The following is a 23,451-nucleotide window of genomic DNA, read 5'->3' as shown; positions in this document are numbered from 1 at the left end:
GGAATACATTTCGAGACAAATGCATTTTTTAAAATTTAAAATTTGCCCATATTATTTATGATTTAAAATTGAAATTCCAAAGAGCCATGGATTCCATATTTCGTTTAGACATATATAATATATTTTCATATAATTTTCAATAATTTGGAAAGGTATATTTTTCTTACCATACATATCTGAAAATTCTACATTTTGAAATTCGTCTACGGGGTAATAGTACGAAGTAGAATAATAGAAATCGACGGATTCTTTTTTATAAAACTTTTGCATAAAACCTATATCATTAAAAAGCAATATATACGCACATTAGAGAATTTTATATTCACCTATAGGATCTCCAACATAAAATGAATAAAAAATGGACATGAATAATATTATTAAAGAGACACAAAACGTTATACCAGCATACATTGTATCTTTTTTTTTCTTTCTAATAAAATTACTAACTTCTTTAATGCCTGTAATTAACAAAAATAAAACAAATTAAAATGAAACATATAATAATTCTTTATAAAAATAATTATTACAACTTTATTCATACATGATCGGGAAGTGATGCAAAAAATGGCGGCATCTTTTACTTTTTTGGTTATTTGGAAAGGAATAGTAAAAGAAAATGTAGCCTCGCATTTATATACACCTATGTGTTTTGCACAATCTATAGAATCTATGCGATAGTTTTTACTCACATTCGATTCGTGTATTTTCTTTTCATTTTTATACCATATAATCTAAAATGTAGCAATAGTAGTATATAAAACTAAAATTTATATATTATTTATTTTTCTTAAAATAAGAAGTTTGGACTATAATTACTAAAAGGTTAATTACCAAGTGCGAATAAAAATAATTGTTCATGTAATTGATGAATAGTTAAATATAATCTAGACTGTAACGTAATATACCTTCGAAAACATTCCTTTTTATATTAAAATATCTAAATAATAATAAACTAATTGCTATTTTAGTGAAATTTCAATTAGGCTAGTCATAACCTAACAGGTCATTTTGTAAAAATATTAAAATATATTATAAACCTTGGTAATACTTATTTCGACGTAGGATTGCGTTTTTATGTTAATACTCAATACCAAAGGATTTGATTGCCAAATTTTGTCATATTCATTGGCAATATATATATCTTTTAAATAAAATTTGAATGTTTTTCATTAACTATCTCAAAGATATTATTAAACTAAATTTCTCAGGAAAGATTGGATATCATCGGGCTTAATAAGTCGATCATCATACAGCCCAGCCCAGAATTTTCAAAATTGCCGGGTCCTGATTTTTAAATTTTGATCCGTTCCGAATTGGGTTTCCGGGCTGGGCATACAAATCACTGATATTTCTATCGTATACTTTAATTAATCTTAATTTAATTATAATTCTTTCCAAGATTATTTGGGTTACTATATTACAAATAAAAAAAAATTAATTTTGCAGCCTTATTTTTAAATAATGTTTTAAAAATTGTTTTTTTTTCACCATTTCTATGTGAATTAGACATAACGGGTAAAGTTGGAAAAGGTAAAATGGATAAATATATTAGACCTAAAAATTATAAATAATAGGATCATAATTACTGTAACATATAATATGGAAAGGGATATTGGTAATGATATCATTTTCAATATTTGTATAAGGTTCTATACTCCCATTTAATTTGCATATAAAAGTCATATCACAGTTTGTTCCTAATTTTGGAAGATTTATTTTACTTTCCTGACTATACCACCATTTGTCACCATCTATATACCATCCCATAAAATTTTGATATTTCGCGTTTGTACCTAATTCTTTGATCGTTCATTGGAAAAAAAAGGAAAATTATAATTTAGAATAGATCTCTTAATAAGATTATATTTAAAAAATAATTAAACTTGTGCATTTAATTTAGCATTTTTAATTTATAAATGAATATAGAATTTTTAGATTTACCATTTATAATTGTAATTTTATAAAGTATTATTATTTTATGGAAAATACAATCCTTTTTAAGGCTAGAGTTGCAAGTAGGTCCAAAGCCTACACAATTATAAATATAATTAGATATTAGAGACATTAACATTTAAAGATTTTTTTTTACTCTGGTCAACCAATGGTATTTTAAAAAATGGTTTAATTTTTTTTAGAAGTGTCACTTTTTCAAACAGGTCGTTATTTAATTTAGCAAAGTTGGAAAATTAAATGGTCTTTCTATAAGTCCTGAGGAAGACAAACAAAATGTTATATTTCAAAAACACCTCTTTAATTATTGGGAAATTTTTCAGCGTATTAATTTGATCTCTATCATCTTTTAGATAAGCAAACCCCTTAGGTTCAATATCATTAATATCATTAATTGGATTTAAGATAGAGGTAAAACTCTTAAATTCGAAAAATTGTTTTCGAAATCTCTGGTCTTTAATATTTAGAAGTGTTTATTGAAACGGTTTCATTATTAATAATTTAAATTATTTTGTTATTGATACAACCCATCTAAGTTTAAAATATGGATCTAAATTAAAGCTAAGGAGGCTGAGTTTTTTAAGCAAACTCAAAAAAATAAAAGCCTAATCATGATAGCCTTTGGAAGAGGTGCAGAAAGAAACAGGGGAGGGGGAGTATGCCATTCTAATAAAATCTTTTTAGAAGGAAATAATATTGGAACCAAATCCCCATAATACCATTCTTTTCCCTCTGAAATGTATTGAAGGCAATTGCCATGGGAGGTAGAATTTTACAGTTTTCTGTAAAAAATATTATTCAAACAATAAGCTTAATTTAGAAATATGCTTAATATTATCTATTAAGGCATCATATCAAATTCCACCTTATAACACAAGGCACAGATAACATAATCACAAAATATTTTTACTATTTCCGCTGATTTAAGTCTATGAGCCATTTCCCATAGTTTTCCAAATGATGTGGGAATGTAATAATTGTTAATAATAACATCATCTAGGAATAAAATACATAATAGATAGATATTAAATCAATATCAAATATTAGTATAAATTAATTTCATCCCCATTTACTTTATCATTTTTATCGAAGCTTACACCAACATTTTTGAATACAGGAAAAAATTGGATTGTCTGTTACGGTACCAATAATTGTAATCAGTCGATGACCCAGATTCAATATTAATACCTTCCATGGCTAACAGTAGGTAATTTTATAATTTTTGGGTAAAAAATGGTTCTTTGGCAAAATATGGCAAACAAGGAAGATTATCAAAGTTGAACATAAATAAGAAATCATAAATAAAATACATCTTCACATTAGAATTAAGGATCTTTATGCTAAAGGGTTAAAAGGTTATTCGCGTTAACATTGTTACACCGTTAATAGGTTTAGTGATTTCCCATAAGTTGTCTGGGATTTTTTTTACATGCCAGGGCATAAGACATTCTTGGAAAATTGTCTTTAAATATTTCTTATAACATTAATATTTAATATACTATTCAGCAAAAATTAATTTATTAAGCAATGACTGTAACACCGATAAAGCTCCTGGTTCTTGGTGACAAGATATCAACAGTAGTTCATAAATATTCTTGCTTTTCAAATTAATTTTCATCTTTTCTACTTTTTAGAAAACATGATATCTATTTTTCTTCACAATGTTCTTCAAGACATTATATTGAAATTGTCTATAATACCATTAGATTATCCTCTATAAAAATTCACAATTAATTTAAAGTTGAGATAGCTGATGGAATTTAATTTAATTGAAATACTTACCTTCTTTTAAACTTTAAGTAAGATGAGAAATCTTTTTGAAATAGATAAAAAATGATTAATTTTCTGGCAGATGATAAATTTTCGCTGGATATTCCCTGAAATTTATAAATGATGGGAATTATTTGTGCTATTTTTGGGAAAATAACAATCGAAAAAAAAACAAACGTTACATTTTTTTGTTTTTTAAAATCATTGTTACAATCAGGGGCATAACTAACCTTTACAATCTCAGGAGGCTCAACTAAAAAAAATTTATGGGGGGAGGGGGGAGGCATATTTTGCCATTAATTATGCATACAATTGCAAATAATGAAAATAAAAAAATACAAGACATTTCTAAAGATAATACTTTTTACAAAATATTTATCCATTTATTACAATTTTAAATATTTTTAATTACAGATATAAAATTACGTCTCAAAAATTATAGTTATAAAAAGGGTTAATTAATTCATACACCAATTGATAGTGGTTTTTAAAAACCACACAAGGCAATATAATTTTTGGTAACCTACATTGACAGAAGGTAATGAAATTAATATAACGTTGTGTTACCATTTTAGACAATGTTGCATCACTAATAAGAAAAAATTTGTAGGCTTAACTAAATCAATAATTGTCTAAGAAGATAATATAAATTCAAATCATAAAACTATATGGTAGTTAGAGCTTCCACTTAGAGATATTATAGAAGTTAAATAAGTTAATCGAGAAAATCAATGTGAGATTAAATTTCCAGAAACACTAAAAATCTTTAGAAGAAATAATTATGCAAATATATTGAAGCCTTGAGTTATTATACGATAAGGATGCCATATTAGAAGTGAATAATTTAATAGCTAGAAAATAATGACCAGAGAGATATGATGAAAGCAATTAAGATTTTATATATCATTGTCGCCTCTAGTTGGAATATTAGGAAAATAATAGTAGTTTGTAATAATATCAATAATATACTCGTATTAAAAATTTAACTCAAAACTGTTTTTCAAAGAAGAAATAGCTTTTCTAAAAACAGGTAAAAAAAGAGAAGGAAAAAAAGATATCTATATTACCTGTATATCTGTAAAAGTAGAATTTTACCTAATATTTTATAACCAGTCCTATATATTAAAGGATTATCAACTATATGTCTACTTACTTTTTATAAAGAAATTTCTTATACTTGTTTGGACCTTGAAAATATTTTTAGAAAGAGGCGTGGTAATTAAATTTAAAAATGAATAATTAGTGATTTATAACTCGGGTATTTACAATATTAAATTTGTTAGTTTTCAAATAATAAATGATAATATTTTTTAATTAGGGTTATTAAATAATTTAAATAATAAAAATCAATTAAGCTTCAACTGTTAATGTTACATTGATATTTAGACATTATGAGTGATATTGATATTCCATTTTTAACACAGAGTTTGATTGCAAACTGACATAGTGAAAATATAATTTATATGTATTAAGCTAATTTAATAATTAAAATAGCACTCATTTAATAAAAATTTAGATAGACTTATTAATTTTTAAATAATAAAATCAAATCTATATATAATACTTAATAGATTTATAATAGAAATCGTTTAGGGGACTATCAAAATAATTAATTTTTAGTTCAGAGGGATATTAAGGAGCCATTAAAAAGAATTTTTTTTAGTCCAGAGGGATATTAAGGAGCCATTTAAAAAAAAATTTTGCTTCAGGGGGCTATTCAAATTTTTCAGGTGACGCTACTGGTTACAATATTAACTTGCAAATTTTTTTCTCTTTTCACTATTATTTAAATAAATTCTTAAATACAATTAATTTAACAATACAAATAATAGACAATCAATCATTCATGAACATCCTTTCATTGAAATATAAATTGGTTATATTTAGTGCTGTAAACGAACGCTTTCATTTTGAACCCATTCGTGAACGAAGTTCGTTTTTTTGAAAAAAATGTTGAACGGCTTTCCTTTTATCTTTGACCAACTTTTAACGTGAACGCGTTCCTTCTTTTTGACGAACGCGTTTGAATTTAACGTTCGTTCAATTTTAAAAACACTTTGTTTTTATTTATTTGAAAAATTTAAGTAACCTGAATTTTTTATGAAAAAAGTCTTCTATTTTTAATTTGCTGTTTTTCCTTTTTCACATTTATATTTTTTAACAAGACATTATTATAGTTTATTAATTTGAATCTTATATTTTAATTTAATAGATTAGCATAAACATGGATATTATTATTTCATCTGATTCTGAAAATTCAAAATCAGATGAAATAACATTACCATGGTCCATTGAAAGATCTAATTTACTTACCAAATGAAAATGTGCCCAAAAGTATTATATCAGCTTCAAAATCTTCAAGTTCCAATTTAAAACAACATTTGATTTTTATATTAATTATTTTATTTTATATATTATGACTAATGTATCTAACAAATTTCAAATCTATATATATGTTATAAAATTACTTAACAATGGGTTAATATAAAATTATAATAACAATAATTTATCAAAGTTTTCAACAAGTTAATCGACGAAAGTATTAACAGAATAATATAAGAAACTATTAAGTTAATACATATAATGTAAAATAAGAAATAATAAAATCAGTGCGTATAAATGTTCAGTTAATAGATAGTCAAATAAAAGAAATAATAAAAATCAGTCCGTAAAGTAATAGGTTTTGGGCAAATATTAAGTTAATAAGTAAAAGAAATAATAAAAATCATTCCAAAAATAATAGATTACTTTAAGGTAAATGAAATATATTAACAGCTATTAATCTATATATTTGTCTAGTATTCACTTTTAACTAATATAATATATGAAAAAAGTTTTTTTTATTAGGGGTCTCTTCCTCAAACACAAAAATATTATGAATAATTCTTAATTTACCTTGATTATTTCATAATGAATTTTGTTTATTTTTCTATAGAATAATAAGTTTGTCAGATATTTTATTTTTAAATATTAAATAAATAAAATACACATATTTAAAATATTTTTATTTTATATAAATTAGAAACTGTAAATGTTTAAAAAATATTCGATTGAGTAAAATATTTTATAGAAAACTATAACCCCCCCCCCCCCTATTATTGATAAAACTTTTTTGGGTAAAATAAACTTTAAAACAATCTTCATCTGATTTGTATATATTATATTAAACCAAACTCTTTAAATTTTTTTAAATCGTAACTTTAATTCTATAATGAGATGTTTTGTAAAATTTAAGAAATACGTAAATAAAAGTGAATATCGAATTTATCAAATATTTCTTATTAATTTTACTTTCAAAGGTACTCTTGGATTTGCTATAATTTTAGCTGAAAGCATTATCGTTTCATTTTTATAAAATATGTGACTGGGAGATAAAATTATCTCAGGTCCATCTATAAATGTTAAAAGATATTATATTAATGAACTGTTAAAAATATTAATGATGTAAAGAGTAACGTTGATGAAGTAACACCGTTACTAATAGTGTTACTTTTTAAGGAAATGGAACGCCATTGTTACTTTTTTCAAAAGAAAATAAGTTGTTTATTTTTTAAAAGTAATTTTAACGCAAAACGTTACTCGGTGCTTTAATTTTTTCTTAAAATATATGGAATTATATATTATATATATTTTTTAAATTTTATAAATAATTTAATCGAGTTTTTAATTCAGATCAACCACTAAATTTCTATTTAATTATTAAAACTTTGTTGTTAAATTTTATACAGTTAAGATTGCTAATTTAATTTATATTAAATTAATGAGGATGTTAATTTATATTCTCTAATATTATAATTAATTTTAAAAGAATATATGTCAAAAGTATACTTATTTCTTCAGATGAAAATGATAACTTCTATACTAATTTTTCTTTCAAATTTTTGTTTTTAGTGATATGTTGTATATATTTTGTGGGGAGAAGGGGGGGGGGGAATTTTTATTAGCTTATAATAATATTTATTAAAAAAATTTCCGAAGAGGGGATTTTCACTGCCCCCCCCCCGTTTATGCCTATGGTAGATTGTACCCAGATTCAAATATTCCAACATGCCCATCAGCTCAAATCTAAAAAGACATATGATGGTAAAAGTATAATTCTTAAATTCTAATAAAGATAAAAAAAATTTGATGAGGATCTGAATAAAGTTTTTTGCGAAGATATTCTAAGTTTTTTTAAAAATGAAGATCATTTTTCAATTGTTTTTAATAAATTCCCCCCCCCTCCAAATTAAATTTATTAAATATAATACAACCCTTTATCCTCTGCGCCATCTGAATGTGTTCTTAGCTCAGCGAAAGCTGTATTGAGCACTAAGCTCTCTTGTTTATCTGATCAAAATTTTGAGTTTACAAAAAAATTATCTATTTATTATTTTTGTAATATTTTATTTTTATTATTTGTGGGGAAAAAAATAAATAAAAAGAAAATTTATATTTATTATTTTTTTTAAGTAACGCATAACTTTTTTTAAATAGTGAGTAACGTGTTCCTTTCTTTAAAAGATAACGAGTAACGGTAACCCGTTTTATTTTTTAAAAGTAACAAGTGAAGCATTTTTATTTTAGGTAACAAACAGCACTAAATAGAATACATAAAAGTGCGCCAATTATTCCTTAGACTATCTTTGCCAACATTTTCTTAATATATATGAGGAAACAAAAATCTGTATATAATTATATTATAGACCTGTGTGCCAAAGTCTCCATAGGCGGTGGCGCTTTTCTTAAATTTTTCATTGAGGTTTATCAGCTCACCAAATTACCACCCGCCTAATAGATTGTTTTATAATTTTTGAACATTCTTAGTTCCAAATTTTTTATATAATTTACTTCTTAAATCATTTCCTATCCCACCTCTATATAAATTTACGTATTTCTCATTCTCCGAAATAGACAAATTGGCTTCAGATCAGATCACACTTCATAGGTAATCATGGACATAGCTAAGATTTTCCTAAGAGTAGGGGGGGGGGATTAATAAATTTTTGGCAGCTTCATCCACAGACCTTCCTTTATGTGGGTTTTAGGCTCGCTTTTGCCCATCCCTCGGTTGGGTCCTATATATATAACCAGTAAATATTTATATAGGATAGGAGGTTAATTTTAATAAAAACAACTATTTATCATTATTTAAAATGTACGAAATTATTTTAAAAGAGATAGTATCAAAACATAAGCTGTGTGGAAGAAATATGAAATATATTTTCCCTTTATTAAAGATTAAATTTTATATATCATATTATTTAGTAATTTTAAGGACACATTAATAGTATTTTTAAATTGCACTTTTTCCTTAAGACTTGCCTTTAGCTTATATTTCATTTCTTAAATAATATTTTTGGTTTATCACTTTTATATATATATATAAGCTTTTTAAAAAAATATGAATTATAGTTATTAGTTTTAGTTTACTTTATATTCTTTCTTTCATAGTGTTTAAGATATATTAGTATATTTTTGGAGGACAGGTGGGAATTTTTTATTAGTTTAAAAGGAGGTTCACAAAAATAACATATTTCTGAAGGGAGGGGGGAGAGAATTTCTCCCTCTCCCCGGTTACGGTTGTGCAATAACAATCTTATTAAAACAAATTATATATAAATTTGGAATGGAATGCAAACAATATAAATAAATTAGAAATCAAATTTGATTAAACTATAGTTGTCATGAATAAATACTGTATGTCGCGAGATTAGTGGGATATAATAGACGTCCTTTTAATGTTGAATACTAATCCAGCAATGAAGAAAATCCTTTCACTAGATGTACTGATTGCAGGTGCACAAAGTTCTTTAGTTAAATTATCAAGTCTATTAAGTTTCAGTCACTTTTCCCAAAAGGCTTTATCTGGCAAGTAAAATATGGCATTCTATAGCCATTTTAATTGTTGCTTGTAAGGAAATGTATATCAGCTATTTTATCTAAATATGAATTGTATGTTTGATATCTTCGACTTGAATTTCACTCTATGCATCTCTATCATACTCCATAAGTTCTAAATATCTAATTAAAATTTTCAATTATACCGTAGAATTATATTAAATGGTTCACAATAAATATAATTAGGCACGATGGTACTTTTCTTATTTTTATTCTTCGGAGATTCTAAGGTCTCAATGTTTATTATTATTAGAGCTAGTTGTTATTTTATAATTTTATATAGGGTAGTTTAAAACGTATAGACCCATTATAATAGAGTATATCATTAATCTTCCTTTGTCTCCTATTCTTTATTTTTTAATCTTAAAAGTGGGGTGTATATAATAAAATATAATGAATGAATGATTGTAAATAATATGCATTTATTATTACCAATACTCACATTTTAATTATATTTTTTTAAATAAAAAATTATAATTTAATATATAAATTGAATTAAATAGCATTTTAAAAATTTCACACGCCGAGCCGCCTCTATAAATAAATAGGCGGCAAGCCAAATGGCGTGTCTCATCTCATTCGGCGGCTTTTGGCATGGAGAAAATTAACGGTGACTCACAGGTCTAAATAAAGAAAAAATGAGAAGAGAATTTTAGTAAATATTTTAAAAACTAAATAAAATTTTTACATAAAACTGTTAGCTCCAAAGATGCTTCCAAGTCCAAAATACGAATAATAGGGTAAAGTTTTGTATGCACCTTACAGCTAATAGAAGTCCCATCATATCGATTAAAATTTTCTATGAGCAAAAATGGACTTGAGTTTTTTACTATTTTTCTATTTACATCAGTTATATTGACATCTGTGCTACCCTCGTTATTTTTCACCCATATTTCTTTATTTAGACTGATCTCCCATGTGTACATAATCAAAGAGGGGTTTATATTAATGTAATCTTTAAAATTATTTGAACCCGAGTTATAACTCTTTAATAAACACATTAACATTACTGGATAGCTCGATTTGTTAAACGCGTCTATATTTTCGTTGACATAAATAGACATATTGTCGTTGGAGGGAATAAGTTGAGTGTGATTAACTTCCGAAATGTTATCAAAAACTTTGAAGGACACATTAAAATCTTCCAATTTTTTCATATGGATATAGTTATAATGCAATCATTTACATGGGATTATTAATAATAAAATTATATTAGATATTAAGGTGAATATTATATTTCATAAAATTTAAGTGATCTTATTTTATTGTTTAAAAAAGGACTAACAAATCTTTTCTCCGGATATCAAAATTTCGCAGAGCCCAAACCCTTTTTTATTCATTTCCCCCTTTCTTTCGTAAATAATCGATACCGTTTTCGCGTATGGATATGGACATTCGGTGTAAATCATTTGACCAGCTGCCTTTACTTCATGCAAAAAATATATAAAACAAATTTTATTTTTTTTGGTTATTCTATTAGAAATTCTTCATGGATTTTAAACATTTCTTAAATTAGATCATCTAAAGTTTACAAACTTCCCTCGCCGTCAATTGAACTACAACAATAAAAAAATATAAAATTAAATATAACCTTTTTTAGTCGCATAATATTCTTTTTCAAAAGCATAGAGCCTTTTATCCCTTTTATTTAGATTGATAAAGAGGTAACTGTGTTGTTGAAAATAAATGACTATGTAAGTAAAAAGCTATAAATCGTTTCATAAATAATTAATTTACTTGTATATCTGTTACACATTGTTCTTGAAAGTTTATTGATGCCCCATTGTAGTTGAGTTACGATCTGGTCACCTATCATATCTTTAAAAAAAATATATAGTATATAAATTAATATTTAACAATATAATATAGTCAAACCTGTCTAATGTGAGCATCATTGGGTAAAGATTTTTGACCAACTTAGACAGTTGCCCAATTTATCAAGACTTTTTTATTAAAAAAATTTTTCTACTCTCACATTCTTAGTTTAGCAAAAGGTGAGATTATGTTCACCATTTTCAAATAATTTTTTATTTTTATTAATTCATCAAAGTGAAGTTATGAATTATACATAAACTTATACAAAACAAAAATGTATAAAATTATTATAAAATTTGTACAATATATGAGTAAACATATAAAATTAATTTATGAAATAAAATAAGAGGTTATCTTTGTTTATTTAACATTCACCCGCATGGCTCTTCCCCTATTCTCTTTACATGTGATAAGTCATATGTGCTTGAAGTCCTTTAAAAAAAGGGACGACAGGTGGTTTAGACGGGTTCAGACCAGATTTTTTTCTTGATTTATTTCAATGTTTTAATATTGGCTTTATTGACTCTTTACTAAAATCATTAACCGAATTTTGTAATAATATCCTTATACGCGAAGTTCCTCTTTGTATACATTATTTTTGGTGCATGTCTTGTTTCTTTAACCAAACTGGATGAACATATTCGCTGATAAGCTTTGTTAAGATCGATAGATTGACCCGCTGAGCACGCCACAACCGATAGGTTACACGTGACTCATAGCCGAAACCTTTAGGGAAATCCACCCTGGGTGAGTAGAAATAAAGATAATTACTTTTTGTCAAATTTCAATTAATAACCTTACGCTTATAACACCGGGGATACCCATAAAAATTTCCGGCCATTATTATTACGCAGCCATGATGAATTATAAACATAGCCATATTGATTGTTTATTTATTTATTTACCATTATTAACTTACAACATTGTTTACCATTACCTCGATCGTCTTTGTTATTTATAAAGTAAAAAAAGACAGTTAGAATGGCCTGGCACGGCCTCAGGATCCCCATAGCCACAGGGTCATTTTTTCATCGATTAGTGTCCAAGGTTATAGTAAATAGAATCCAGTCTAAGGCCAGTTCCCTCCTATTTACCTCACAGTTAGGTTTTGGAGAGACGTGGATGCGAAGTAGTCTCGTATGTAGCGCGTATTTTTATAAACACTGGATACTGCACAAAAATGCCTTCAACAGCATTCATTGGAGCTCATTTTTGCCCTCTTCTTACAACATTTCCCCAAATATTAAAATATCCTTAATTCCCTGTTATGGATTTCCCTTGTTACTCAAATTTGGGGAATTTTCCTTATCCTTTGAAGAGGGGATTCAGCAAAGTGATCCACTAATACCCTTGCTCTTTACTATATATTCAAGATTTGATCAAAAATTTAAAGCCTATTAGACCTAAATTTATGGTATCTCTATGATGGCGCTTTTGGCGGATACCCAATGTTATGTCGGCCATCGAGTCTTACCTAGACTCTTGCACATCTAAATCTTCTCCATTCCAATATAATTTCCTCCTTAAGTCCTTCGAATTAATATTTAAACATTTTAACGAATCCCTTTTAGTCTTAAAGTTTTCTGATTCTAAATGGTCATTTGCCTCTTTGCCTGCTTACCAGGAAGGGCTTAGATTTTCATCCCCCAATTTAAGGGTAATTGCTTGTTTCCTTTCTTCTAGGATATCATTTAACGATTTCCTTGCTTATCGAGTTGAACGATCCACTTTAAACTTGGGCCAAACAATCTTGGCTCACTCTAGTTCTTCAAGGATCCGAACACCCCATTTCCAGCCATTTAAAGAGCTTTCTAGTTTCCATGCTTCATTGTGCATTTTAAAAACTTTGTTTGTGTCCCAATCTAACTAACCTTCAACTACTCAGAAATGCAAAAAGATCTTAACGACCATGAATGGCTAGACGCGATTCCGAGGGGAAAAAGGAAATGTTACTCCAAACGATGAGTTTCAAATTACCATTGGTCAGAGGTTAGGTTGTTTTATCCCATCTGTTGACATCTGTGCTGCCTGATATAAGCAAGTAAGTTGATCCATTTTTTAGACATTGTTTCTCTTGCCTTAAAGTCAGTGGCCGTTTTTTGTGACATGACAATCATAGGTTGATAGGCAAATATTTGATTTCGGCCGGTTACACTAATAGTTTGGAGCCGTTAGGTCTCCTAAATGAGGATGGTAAGCGTCCCGGTGGCATGTCTTTAACATCTTGCCTCGGCGGCAAAAGACTTGTCTGGGATGTGTCATGTGTTAACCTCATTTCCCGCTAATAGAAACTCTGACCTCTTGGAACTCCAAGAAATCAAAAAATGCAATAAGTATAAGTTCCTTTTAAATTCTTTTATATCCCTTTAATTTTTAGTGTTTTGGGAAATCCCGGTCCCCAATCCCTAAAATTTTTAAATCGATTGGGTAAAAAATTTCAATAAGGACAGGAAGTTAAAAACTAGTCCCTTTTTCTCAAACAAAAATTCAATTTGAAATCCTATAAGGGAATTACAAGTGTTTCTTCGAAACACTCCCCTTTTCCTCTTAGTTCAACATACTTGACATTCTTCTTTTCTTTTTTATATATTATGATTATTTTTACCCTTGACTATTGATTGCTAAATTATATATTTTATTTTTTTATACAAAAATATTTCCTTGAATATATATACCGATTTTTATATTTTTAATATGATATTTTCAAATATTATTAAAATTAAAATGTTACAAATTTATGGTATAAATATTGTAAATTTATATATAATATAGAATTTTCGTGTTCAACTGTTTATAATAATTTGTTTTTGGTATTATATGGTTTATTTGCATGACGTCTGATAATTCCTTCTTTGAATTTATGAATATTGTGAATAGTTCCATTAAAAATATAAATATTAAATCTTTTAGCACATACTCTTTCAGTATGATGATTTAGAAATTTATAACCTAAATTTTTTTAATTAATGATAACTCAGTTTTCTTTATTAATTTATTAGACATGAATAGTTTTAAAAAGAGGATAAAATTTTATAATATAAATAAATGAATGCAACAAATTCCCACTTATAGAGGTCTTACCCAAATGAATAATATTAAAAATCTGTCCACTTTTCAAAGTAAACAGTTGCCCATCAAAGCATTTTTTAATAGTAGTTAATAGGATTGTAATTAGGCTCAAAATATTGGTAGAGGGTTGCACGAATTATCAAAAGCTCAAATTGTACAGGTTTGACTGTATATGTATATCTAATATAAATATGTATACTTTCGATCTTTTTTGTTTGTATAGCTACATTAAAAATTTCCCAAGCATAGTTATCGGGTAACTCAGGCAATTGAATATTAAAATAAGTCATCCTCTTAATTATCCCGAAAAAGGCACATCCTGGAGGAATATTAGGCCTGTTTTTATGTTGAATTACTTACTTTTTATATAATGTTTTATTAAACTTTAACCCATAGGAGAGTATATAGCCATCGTGCAATTTTTCCAAATCTTTTTTTGGGTATAAATTTTTATAGTTAAAGATATGAGCTCCTTGATATTCCACCAATGATCCTAGACAAAGCATATAAAATTAAGAAAGATTGAACATTATGCTAAAGGGTTTTTTTTCAAATTGGATAAACATGTATTAAGCGCGTATGCAGGAATTTGCTATGAAGGGAGGGGGGGGGGATAATTACAATTTTTTTTAGAATGATTTTAGGAGTTATTTGAGGATACCTTACGTTACATAAATTTATTAGAAGTAGTAACTATAAAATATTGACAATTATAATACATTAACTCAAATATAAATTAGTAAGAAAAATATAATTAAGAAGCATTTATAAATTTATAACATAAAATCCAATCTTTGGAATTACCTAATATATGAATGATTTCATCAATACATGGTGTCAACTCTCTAAATTTATTATGAAGGGTGAAGCTATGCAATTTATTTTCAGAGGAAATACTTCTTACAGGTGCTGTTAAACGGCTGGATTTTAGCCGATTTTTAAAAATGGCAGTTCAATATTTTATCCAGAAAGATATTACGCAAGCCTTAAGATTTTGCTCATAGACACAAAGATTTGAACATCTATAAGCGAAATCTCGAGGATTATTGTTAGCTCTATTTAAATCGGGTCAAATCGAGCCATTTAACAACATTACTTATCAAATATGTTTTTATTGATGTTGAAAATGTTCTTTCATTGGTAGAAGTACTAATGGGTAGAGTTCAAAATATATAATAATTAATATATTTGGAATATAGTCCAAAATATGTTTAAAATTATGCGAAGTATATAGCATTTCTTGGAATATTATAAACTATTGTTAACCTTTTATAACATAGATTGCTTTCAGCTAATAATCTATAATTCGACTTTAACTTTATTTTTTCTCTATCAAGATTTGAAATAGATTAGGAAGGTTTCTGAGGTAGTAAAATATATAAATTTATGTGTTGACTGATTAATTAAGAACCTTTCATCTATTTTTGGGTCATTCCATGTCAAATCGATCACGATTCAGCCGACCCCTTTTAAAATTGTTAAAAATTTCTGGAATTATTTAGATAGATAAAAGAGTGAGAAAGTCGTTTATTTTAGCTCGCAAGCACACCTGGTTTACGAGATATAGGGGCTCAAAGGTACAAAAAAGAGCCACTTTGGAATCTGTAAAATTTTTAAAATGCTTATATCTCAAAAACTATTTACAGTAAAAAATATTATAATATATCATTTTGTAGGTAAAAAAATTCTCTAATGGGCTATTAAAGAATAATAAATATTGGTGCCATTATAGGCTTTTAACATCCGGTTTACCTAAATTGCTTTACCTGTTTTTAAGCAAAATAGTGAGTTTTTTCGATTTTTTTTATTGCTTTTTATTTAGACACCTTTGCTAAATATATATACAATATCAAAACCTTGGCGACGCTATCGACTCCAAAAATTGATAAAAAAAATAGATGGCGCTTTATGAAATTACGGATTATGGTTAAAATTTTGCTGCTAACTTATCAATAACCATATTTTTCACTTTTTATACTAAAAGATTTTGATTTTCTATTAAATATACTGATCAACTGAGGAGCAGAGTGGGAATATGCCCATTAAACACTTAATAATGTAAAAAATTTCCAATAATAAATATCTTTCATATAATTTTTTTAATTTTTAAGGTATCTACAATTTCATCAAATTTTTCATCATTTGATGAAGATAATGGTATAATTTTGTTAAAACTTTTTTTTTACTCTAGATATTTTTTTCTTCGAAATGAGAGATTCCCCAATTGATTGTAGGGATATATAATGTTATCAATAGCCTCTTGATTAATTATATAAAGGGGAGAATCAATATCTACATTGTCATTTGAAGTATAAGGAATGTTTGCTAATTTTTGTCGCTGTTACATTATAGGAATTAATAAATTAAAATATTGGTTTTTGAATAGTAATATATTTTAATTTATATTGCATACATTCATTATATTTTTATTTGGTTAGGAATTCAAATTCAACTTGTATTACTTTTTATGAATTCAAATTTATCTTTTCAATTCAACTTTTTATTTTTGTAATTCAACTTACATTACTTATTATTTTTCGTAACCTTACTTTTTGTTTTTATATATATTCTAATTTATATTTATAGAAAATATATATATACCTTAAGAAAAGAGAATGAAGTTAGTTAATAAAATATATTTTTACTGACTCGAACCTCGCGCTATATCGTTAGTGTCCTTATTCTTTTCATGGTGTCCTGGCTCTAGGTGGTGGACTAGAAAAAGATGACTGCCTAATCTACTGAGATGACTATCTAACCTATGGAGACTGCTTAACCTATGGAGATGACTACCTATTATGACTACCTTATCTATTGTGACTGCCTAATCTATTGATATGACCAATGCCTAATCTACTGAGATGACTATCTAATCTATGGAGATGACCAAGAATCAAACCTTAGCACGTTCTTTCATGCAAAAAGCTTCTTTCTTCATGGTGTCCTGGCTCTGGATGTTGGACTGGAATATGATAACCAGCACCTAACCTAATGTGACAACCTAGAAAGAACTGATATGGAAGTTGAACAATAGGTTATGAATTCTATATTGAGAGACCAATGATGATTACTTATTATTCTAATCCACGTAAGAAGAAAACTTATTATAAATTAAAATTTTATGCCGGGATAAAGGCTTGTTATAAATTTTTAAAATCACTAAAATGTAAAATCATAATGGAGATATTTGAACACACAAAAAGCCTTTAAAAAATTATTTACTTAATTTCTTAGTGAAATATTGATACTAAAATGTAAAATCATAATGGATATATTTGAATACACAAAAAGTTTCTTGAATGATGACCAATTGTTATAAATTAACTAAACCTAAAGATGAATTCTTAGATATAATTAAATATAAATCATTAAAAATCCTAAACGATAAAGCTTTAATTTTAAATATATTAAAAAGTAATTAAAACATATGAATTAAAAGGTTTAAATCACATGATTGATTTATATAACCCTTATAAGTAATACTTAATGTGATAAAAATGTTTTTGAAATAAAGCTTTTGAAGACAATTGGTTATGTTACATCTTCATTTTATATAAATATATTAAAAATAACACTTTGAATTAAAACTAGGTTGTGAAATTTAAATTTTTTTTTTTAAAAGAGGGAAATGTGAATAATATTTTATTTGCATATCTTTGTGAATAATATTTTATTTGCATATCTTCCTCAGGATTGAAAAAATTAATTTATAAATATAAATAAATTTAATACTAAAACGCGAAAAAATAAATTAGAGACTAAAACGCGAAAAAATAAATTGGAGACTAAAACGCAAAAAATTAATTGAACACTAAAACGCAAAAACTTAAAACGCTGAAAATTTTATGTAACAATCTTATTGATTTATCATTCTTCACTTATTTTTATATCCAATTTGATGAACTATTATTTCTTATTATTCGCAACTTATTGATGCTAATAACAATTTTGAAAAATAATAATAACAACAATTGAGTACTACCAAATAAGCTATGATTAATAAAATACTACCAAGCAAGCTATGATTAATGGAGACAACTTACGATAAGGATATCAAGCTTGCGATTGGAACAAACCAAAGTACAAAATCGATTTAAACAAACCAACGATTAATGACTTATGCAACATTGACAACCAAAACGATAAACCACTTGAACAACAAACTCTCTATGACTTCTTAGATGAAACTATGGGAAGGCTTGTAGAAGAGGGAGAATGTTACATTATAGGAATTAATAAATTAAAATATTGGTTTTTGAATAGTAATATATTTTAATTTATATTGCATACATTCATTATATTTTTATTTGGTTAGGAATTCAAATTCAACTTGTATTACTTTTTATGAATTCAAATTTATCTTTTCAATTCAACTTTTTATTTTTGTAATTCAACTTACATTACTTATTATTATTCGTAACCTTACTTTTTGTTTTTATATATATTCTAATTTATATTTATAGAAAATATATATATACCTTAAGAAAAGAGAATGAAGTTAGTTAATAAAATATATTTTTACTGACTCGAACCTCGCGCTATATCGTTAGTGTCCTTATTCTTTTCAGTGGCCATGTAGAGCATATTAACATATCTAAATTGAATGGTAAATTTTTTTAGGTCATACAGGGTAGAATCTTTCTTAGATTCACGCGATAATAAGCATGTCTCTGTAGATTAAATGGGTTGCAACATTTTAATATTTGGTACGTCCATCTGTGATATAGAATAAAATATTAATTGATCTACACCTATAATACATGTTTTTGCACTCTCCAAATCCAGATTGTTATTGGTAAACAGACGATAAAATTAATCTGAATGGACAGGTTAAAATTATTTCGCAGAAAGAGAGATCGTTTTAAAATTTATTTTGTAAAATATAGTCGAATATATGCCTATTAAAATATTCGTTTTTACTGCAGCTGTTATATATTATCGAGCTAATAAGTCATTTGCTCGCTATAGTAGCAAAGTATAGATCTAAAAAATGTAAAACATTTTAAGGATAGTGAGAGGGGGGGGGCAGAACTGGAAAATTTTATCACAATTCTTATAAACGTATCAATATTTTCATTTTCATTAAGAATAATATTTTTTAACCATTAGCGTCATCTACTTTTTTCTCCAATTTTTGGTAAAAATGTATATTTCGGAAAAGTCGATGGCGTCGCCAAGGTTTTGACATCGTATATATATTTATAAAAGGTGTCTAAATAAAAAGCAAAAAAAAAATTCGAGAACAAACTCACTATTTTGCTTAAAACTACAGGTAAAGCAATTTAGGTAAACCGAATGTTAAAAGCCTATAATGGCGCCAATCTTCATTATTTTGTTAACCCATTAGAGAAATTTTTTACCTACAAAATGATTTATTATAATTTTTTTTACTATAAAGAGTTTATGAGATATAAGCATTTTAAAAATTTTACAGATTCCAAAGTGGCTCTCTTTTGTACCTTTGAGCCCCTATATCTCGAGAACCAGGTGTGCTAGCGAGCTAAAATAAACGGCTTTCTCATTCTTTTACCTATCTAAATAATTCCAGTAATATTTAACAATTTTAAAAGGGGTCGGCCGAAAAGTGCCTTTTTTGATCGATTTTACATGGAACGGCCCTATAAAATTATCAAGTGGGGATAACGCGATTTACTTTAATTCTTTGACTGATTACTCAACAATGACATATAATTTATGATGAAATTCGTCACCCTAATTTCCTCAGGTTCAAATATAATGCTTTCAGCTATTCTCATAGTCGCAATCAAATCGATGTCCCTTTTTCTAAATATTCTCCTTAGTTTTGCAGGAAAATGTTTCTAATGATTAACGGTAAATTTTAAAATGGTAGATAAAAATAACGCCAAAGAAAATTTGCAATCGATATTAATTCATAGAATTAATTAATAGCGTGTTTATTTCTGCTGTTATTATGATAAATAAATGTAAATTGGAATATATATGATATAGAAGTTTGGAATAATTAATATAGAATATAATTAATAATTAATAATTAAAAAACAGTAATATTTTTGAAAAATATTTCCAGCATCTAAATTTTTTGACTTTGGGACTAGGGGGGAGGGAGGGGGGGGGGAGTTGTCTTCTTGCCCTCCCTCTGCATATGGGCCTGGCATGTGTAAATAACTAAATAAAATTTATGCTTATTTATTGCATATACTTCGCAATTGGTTAATTTTAAAATAGCCATATATATTTTTCTATGTGTTTTTTAAAGGTTGAAGGTTTTGATAAGATTCTAAGGTTCTACTATGTTTTTGGAGGTTCCGGGTATAGTTGAGAAATGGCTAAATGACGATTAGTTCGGCTCAATCTACAACAGCGTGTCGGGGAAACGCTTTAATTTATATCATTTTCTTTCGAATTTAGGATGCTATATTTTTAAGAAAGTCCAGACCAAAATAATATATTTCAGCATTTAGTTTAGCTGATTTTTATGCAGGTTAAAAATTGGCCCAAACGGCTAAAATGTGTAATTACAATGTAGTGATTTAATGATATAGTGCCCTTTCAAAAATTTTTTATTGTTTATCTTTATAATTAGATATGCATTTATTTTTTTTTGAATAGGGGAGCGGGAATGGGGAAGAGGTAATTTTAACTAAAATGATATTTGGAAAACATTACCAAAGGGGAGATCTGCTCCCCCTTTGTCTATGGTTATACTGTGTTTATTAAACAAATATATACATAAAAGCAGGAAAGAATACATTACAACATTTAAATATCTATTAAAATAAAATATTTTACTTTGAAAATGGGTGAACGTAAAGATTTCTACTTCGCACAATTTCAAAAAATCGGGTCCTTTGGAGGATATTATAAAAGTAGTTCCCATACAATTCTTTATATGTTTAGGATAACTAATAATAGTATAATAAGCACGTCAATTATTAAGGATTATAAATAAATTTTATTGTAATCGTTAATTCTATAGTAATTCATCCTTATCGATTAATTTGTTTTCTTATCGTGTCAAATAACTATAATATCAACAAACAATGAGAAATGGATTATTCTAAAAATATTTGATATAGAAAAAATTGGAGTTTGGTTAAAATTAAATATATTTATATATCGTAGGGGTTTTTTTAGCAAATCTTTAAAACTTAAATAATTTATAGTCCGGGTTTTATTTATTTAGAAGGACCTGATTTTGTCGGATATATTTTCCATAATGTAGAGAGTATACCTACTTCATGAATTTATATAATTTCCCCATAAATTTTTGTGGTATTTTTTTTTAAATTTGATTGATATATATATAAATAAATAGTTAATATATATACATGGATACAAATTAATATAAATTCAAAAGTTCACGGCAAAATTTAAATTCACAGGATAGGTACTCAGTGACCTCTATCATGAGAAGGGGGGGAGGGTATTTAGAAATAAAGTCCTTAGAATAGTAAGGAGGGTGAGTTTTATGACTCAATTGCATTATGAAAAGAGTACCTTTACAAGAAATCGCTACCATTTCTGCGAATCACAAGTATCACACGGTAATATTCATTAAGCTACAAAATTAAACTATTTTTTATTGCATTAAATTAGCGGCTATACAACCAACAAAATGTTTTAGTGAGGAATTAATGCAATTTTTAAAACAGATTTATACTCCAAAAGAATTAAATTAAAAGGCACTTATAAAAAGAATGGGATTGAAGAGCCTTGTTATAGGTTAAACTAAGTAAAATAAGAAATAAATGAATTTCGAACAATTAATATGACGGCGATGGCGAAAGATGTCATTTACGTTAGTGATGTTCAGCCTATAATATGACGATATTTATATTACATGATTTTGCCTCTAGTGACGTGGTAGTGAATGTGAAAATGATACTGCAAATTATATCCACCATTCTTTGATCTATTTTTATCATAATTTAATTTTAAATAAATAGTAGACCGAGATAAAACGATTGACATTTTGCATTTTTACCATAAAAATTTAGAAAGCAAATCAGAATACATTATCGTTTTATCAGCCCAATTCCTAGCCTATAGAATAAAAAATAAAGTGTAGTTCTTAGCCTATAATACTTTTGGAGCTACGATTAATTTTGTGAAGTGCGCTATTTTCTCTCCCAAACCAGCGTAAAATGGCTAAGCACCAGGGTAAAGTGGTTAAAAAATTGAATACAACTTTATTGTTTTATTGAAATTAGCAATTTTTACATGTTCATTCAAATTAGTGTTGTTAAACAGTCCGATTTGGGTAGTATTTAAAACAGCCTGATTTAGATTTTAAGCAATATTATTTTATGTAAGCCTGGAGATTTTGCTCAAAGATAGCAGAAAGGTTTGGACCTCTATTTTCCAAATCTCGGGGCTTAATTAATATTATTTTGGTTAAAATATTTATCGGGCCTTTTTCAAATCGACCCAATTCAAATAAATAAAAAATCAAGTTTATTTATAATAAAAAATTCCCAATGATTCAATGACTTACCACTTTCAGGAAGGTAGTAACTGCGCCGTGAAGAACCCCATAGGGGTCTCGTTATTAGCTTGGGGAGGGTGAGGCATGATGTCATTGGAAGTTCAGTACACGATGTAAAACGATTTTCAAAATCAATTTTTTAAAATTAGAAAAGACGAACTAACCAAGATTTGCTAAGCCCCTAAGGATATAGCTTAAAAATCGGTGTGCTCTGCTCTCCTCGACAAAATAAAAGAGTTTTCGATATTGTCCAAATTTTAAATAAAAATTTATCCAATCAAAATTATGTATAGAAGGGTATAAATTATCTCATTTTTATTTTTAAAATTTTATATTATTATCTTTTTATTGAATTGTTATGCTAATAAAGTTTTTAAATATGTTATCAGAGATCTACCGGAATATGTAAAACTAGTCAGGAATTTTTGGAGAATTTTAGTGGCCCTGCTCGAATTTTTAAAATTTATTTTGAATAATTTTTGGCTGTATTTTACAAATTG

General features: G+C 26.9%; 1 protein-coding gene across 1 annotated transcript; it reads right to left on the bottom strand.

Moving 5' to 3' along the window:
- Nucleotides 1-10,877: 10,877 nt before the first annotated feature.
- Nucleotides 10,878-21,355, bottom strand: LOC135922513 (uncharacterized). The gene is made up of 6 exons (XM_065456875.1): nucleotides 21,256-21,355; nucleotides 14,869-14,977; nucleotides 14,684-14,820; nucleotides 11,338-11,418; nucleotides 11,192-11,290; nucleotides 10,878-11,026 (listed from the first exon to the last, which is right to left on the bottom strand). The coding sequence occupies exons 1-6, from the start codon at nucleotides 21,341-21,343 to the stop codon at nucleotides 10,881-10,883; spliced, it is 660 nt and encodes a 219-aa protein (XP_065312947.1). The 5' UTR covers nucleotides 21,344-21,355; the 3' UTR covers nucleotides 10,878-10,880.
- Nucleotides 21,356-23,451: the final 2,096 nt, after the last annotated feature.

This window comes from Gordionus sp. m RMFG-2023, chromosome 1 (genome assembly GCF_954871325.1).
Source record: "Gordionus sp. m RMFG-2023 chromosome 1, tfGorSpeb1-WG-v2, whole genome shotgun sequence".
NCBI classification, from domain to species: domain Eukaryota; kingdom Metazoa; phylum Nematomorpha; class Gordioida; order Chordodea; family Parachordodidae; genus Gordionus; species Gordionus sp. m RMFG-2023.
The sequence above is the reverse complement of the archived record's forward strand: the minus strand, read 5'-3'. Positions and strand labels throughout refer to the sequence as shown.

Excerpts from the sequence above, each read along its gene's own strand:
- LOC135922513 (XM_065456875.1), bottom strand. The coding sequence starts at position 21,343 with ATGGGAACTACTTTTATAATATCCTCCAAAGGACCCGATTTTTTGAAA. Across the intron at positions 14,821-14,868 it reads ATACTCTCCTATGGGTTAAA|GCCTAATATTCCTCCAGGAT; the intron begins GTTTAATAAAAC and ends ACATAAAAACAG. Across the intron at positions 11,027-11,191 it reads ATATTATGCGACTAAAAAAG|TAAAGGCAGCTGGTCAAATG; the intron begins GTTATATTTAAT and ends TTTTGCATGAAG.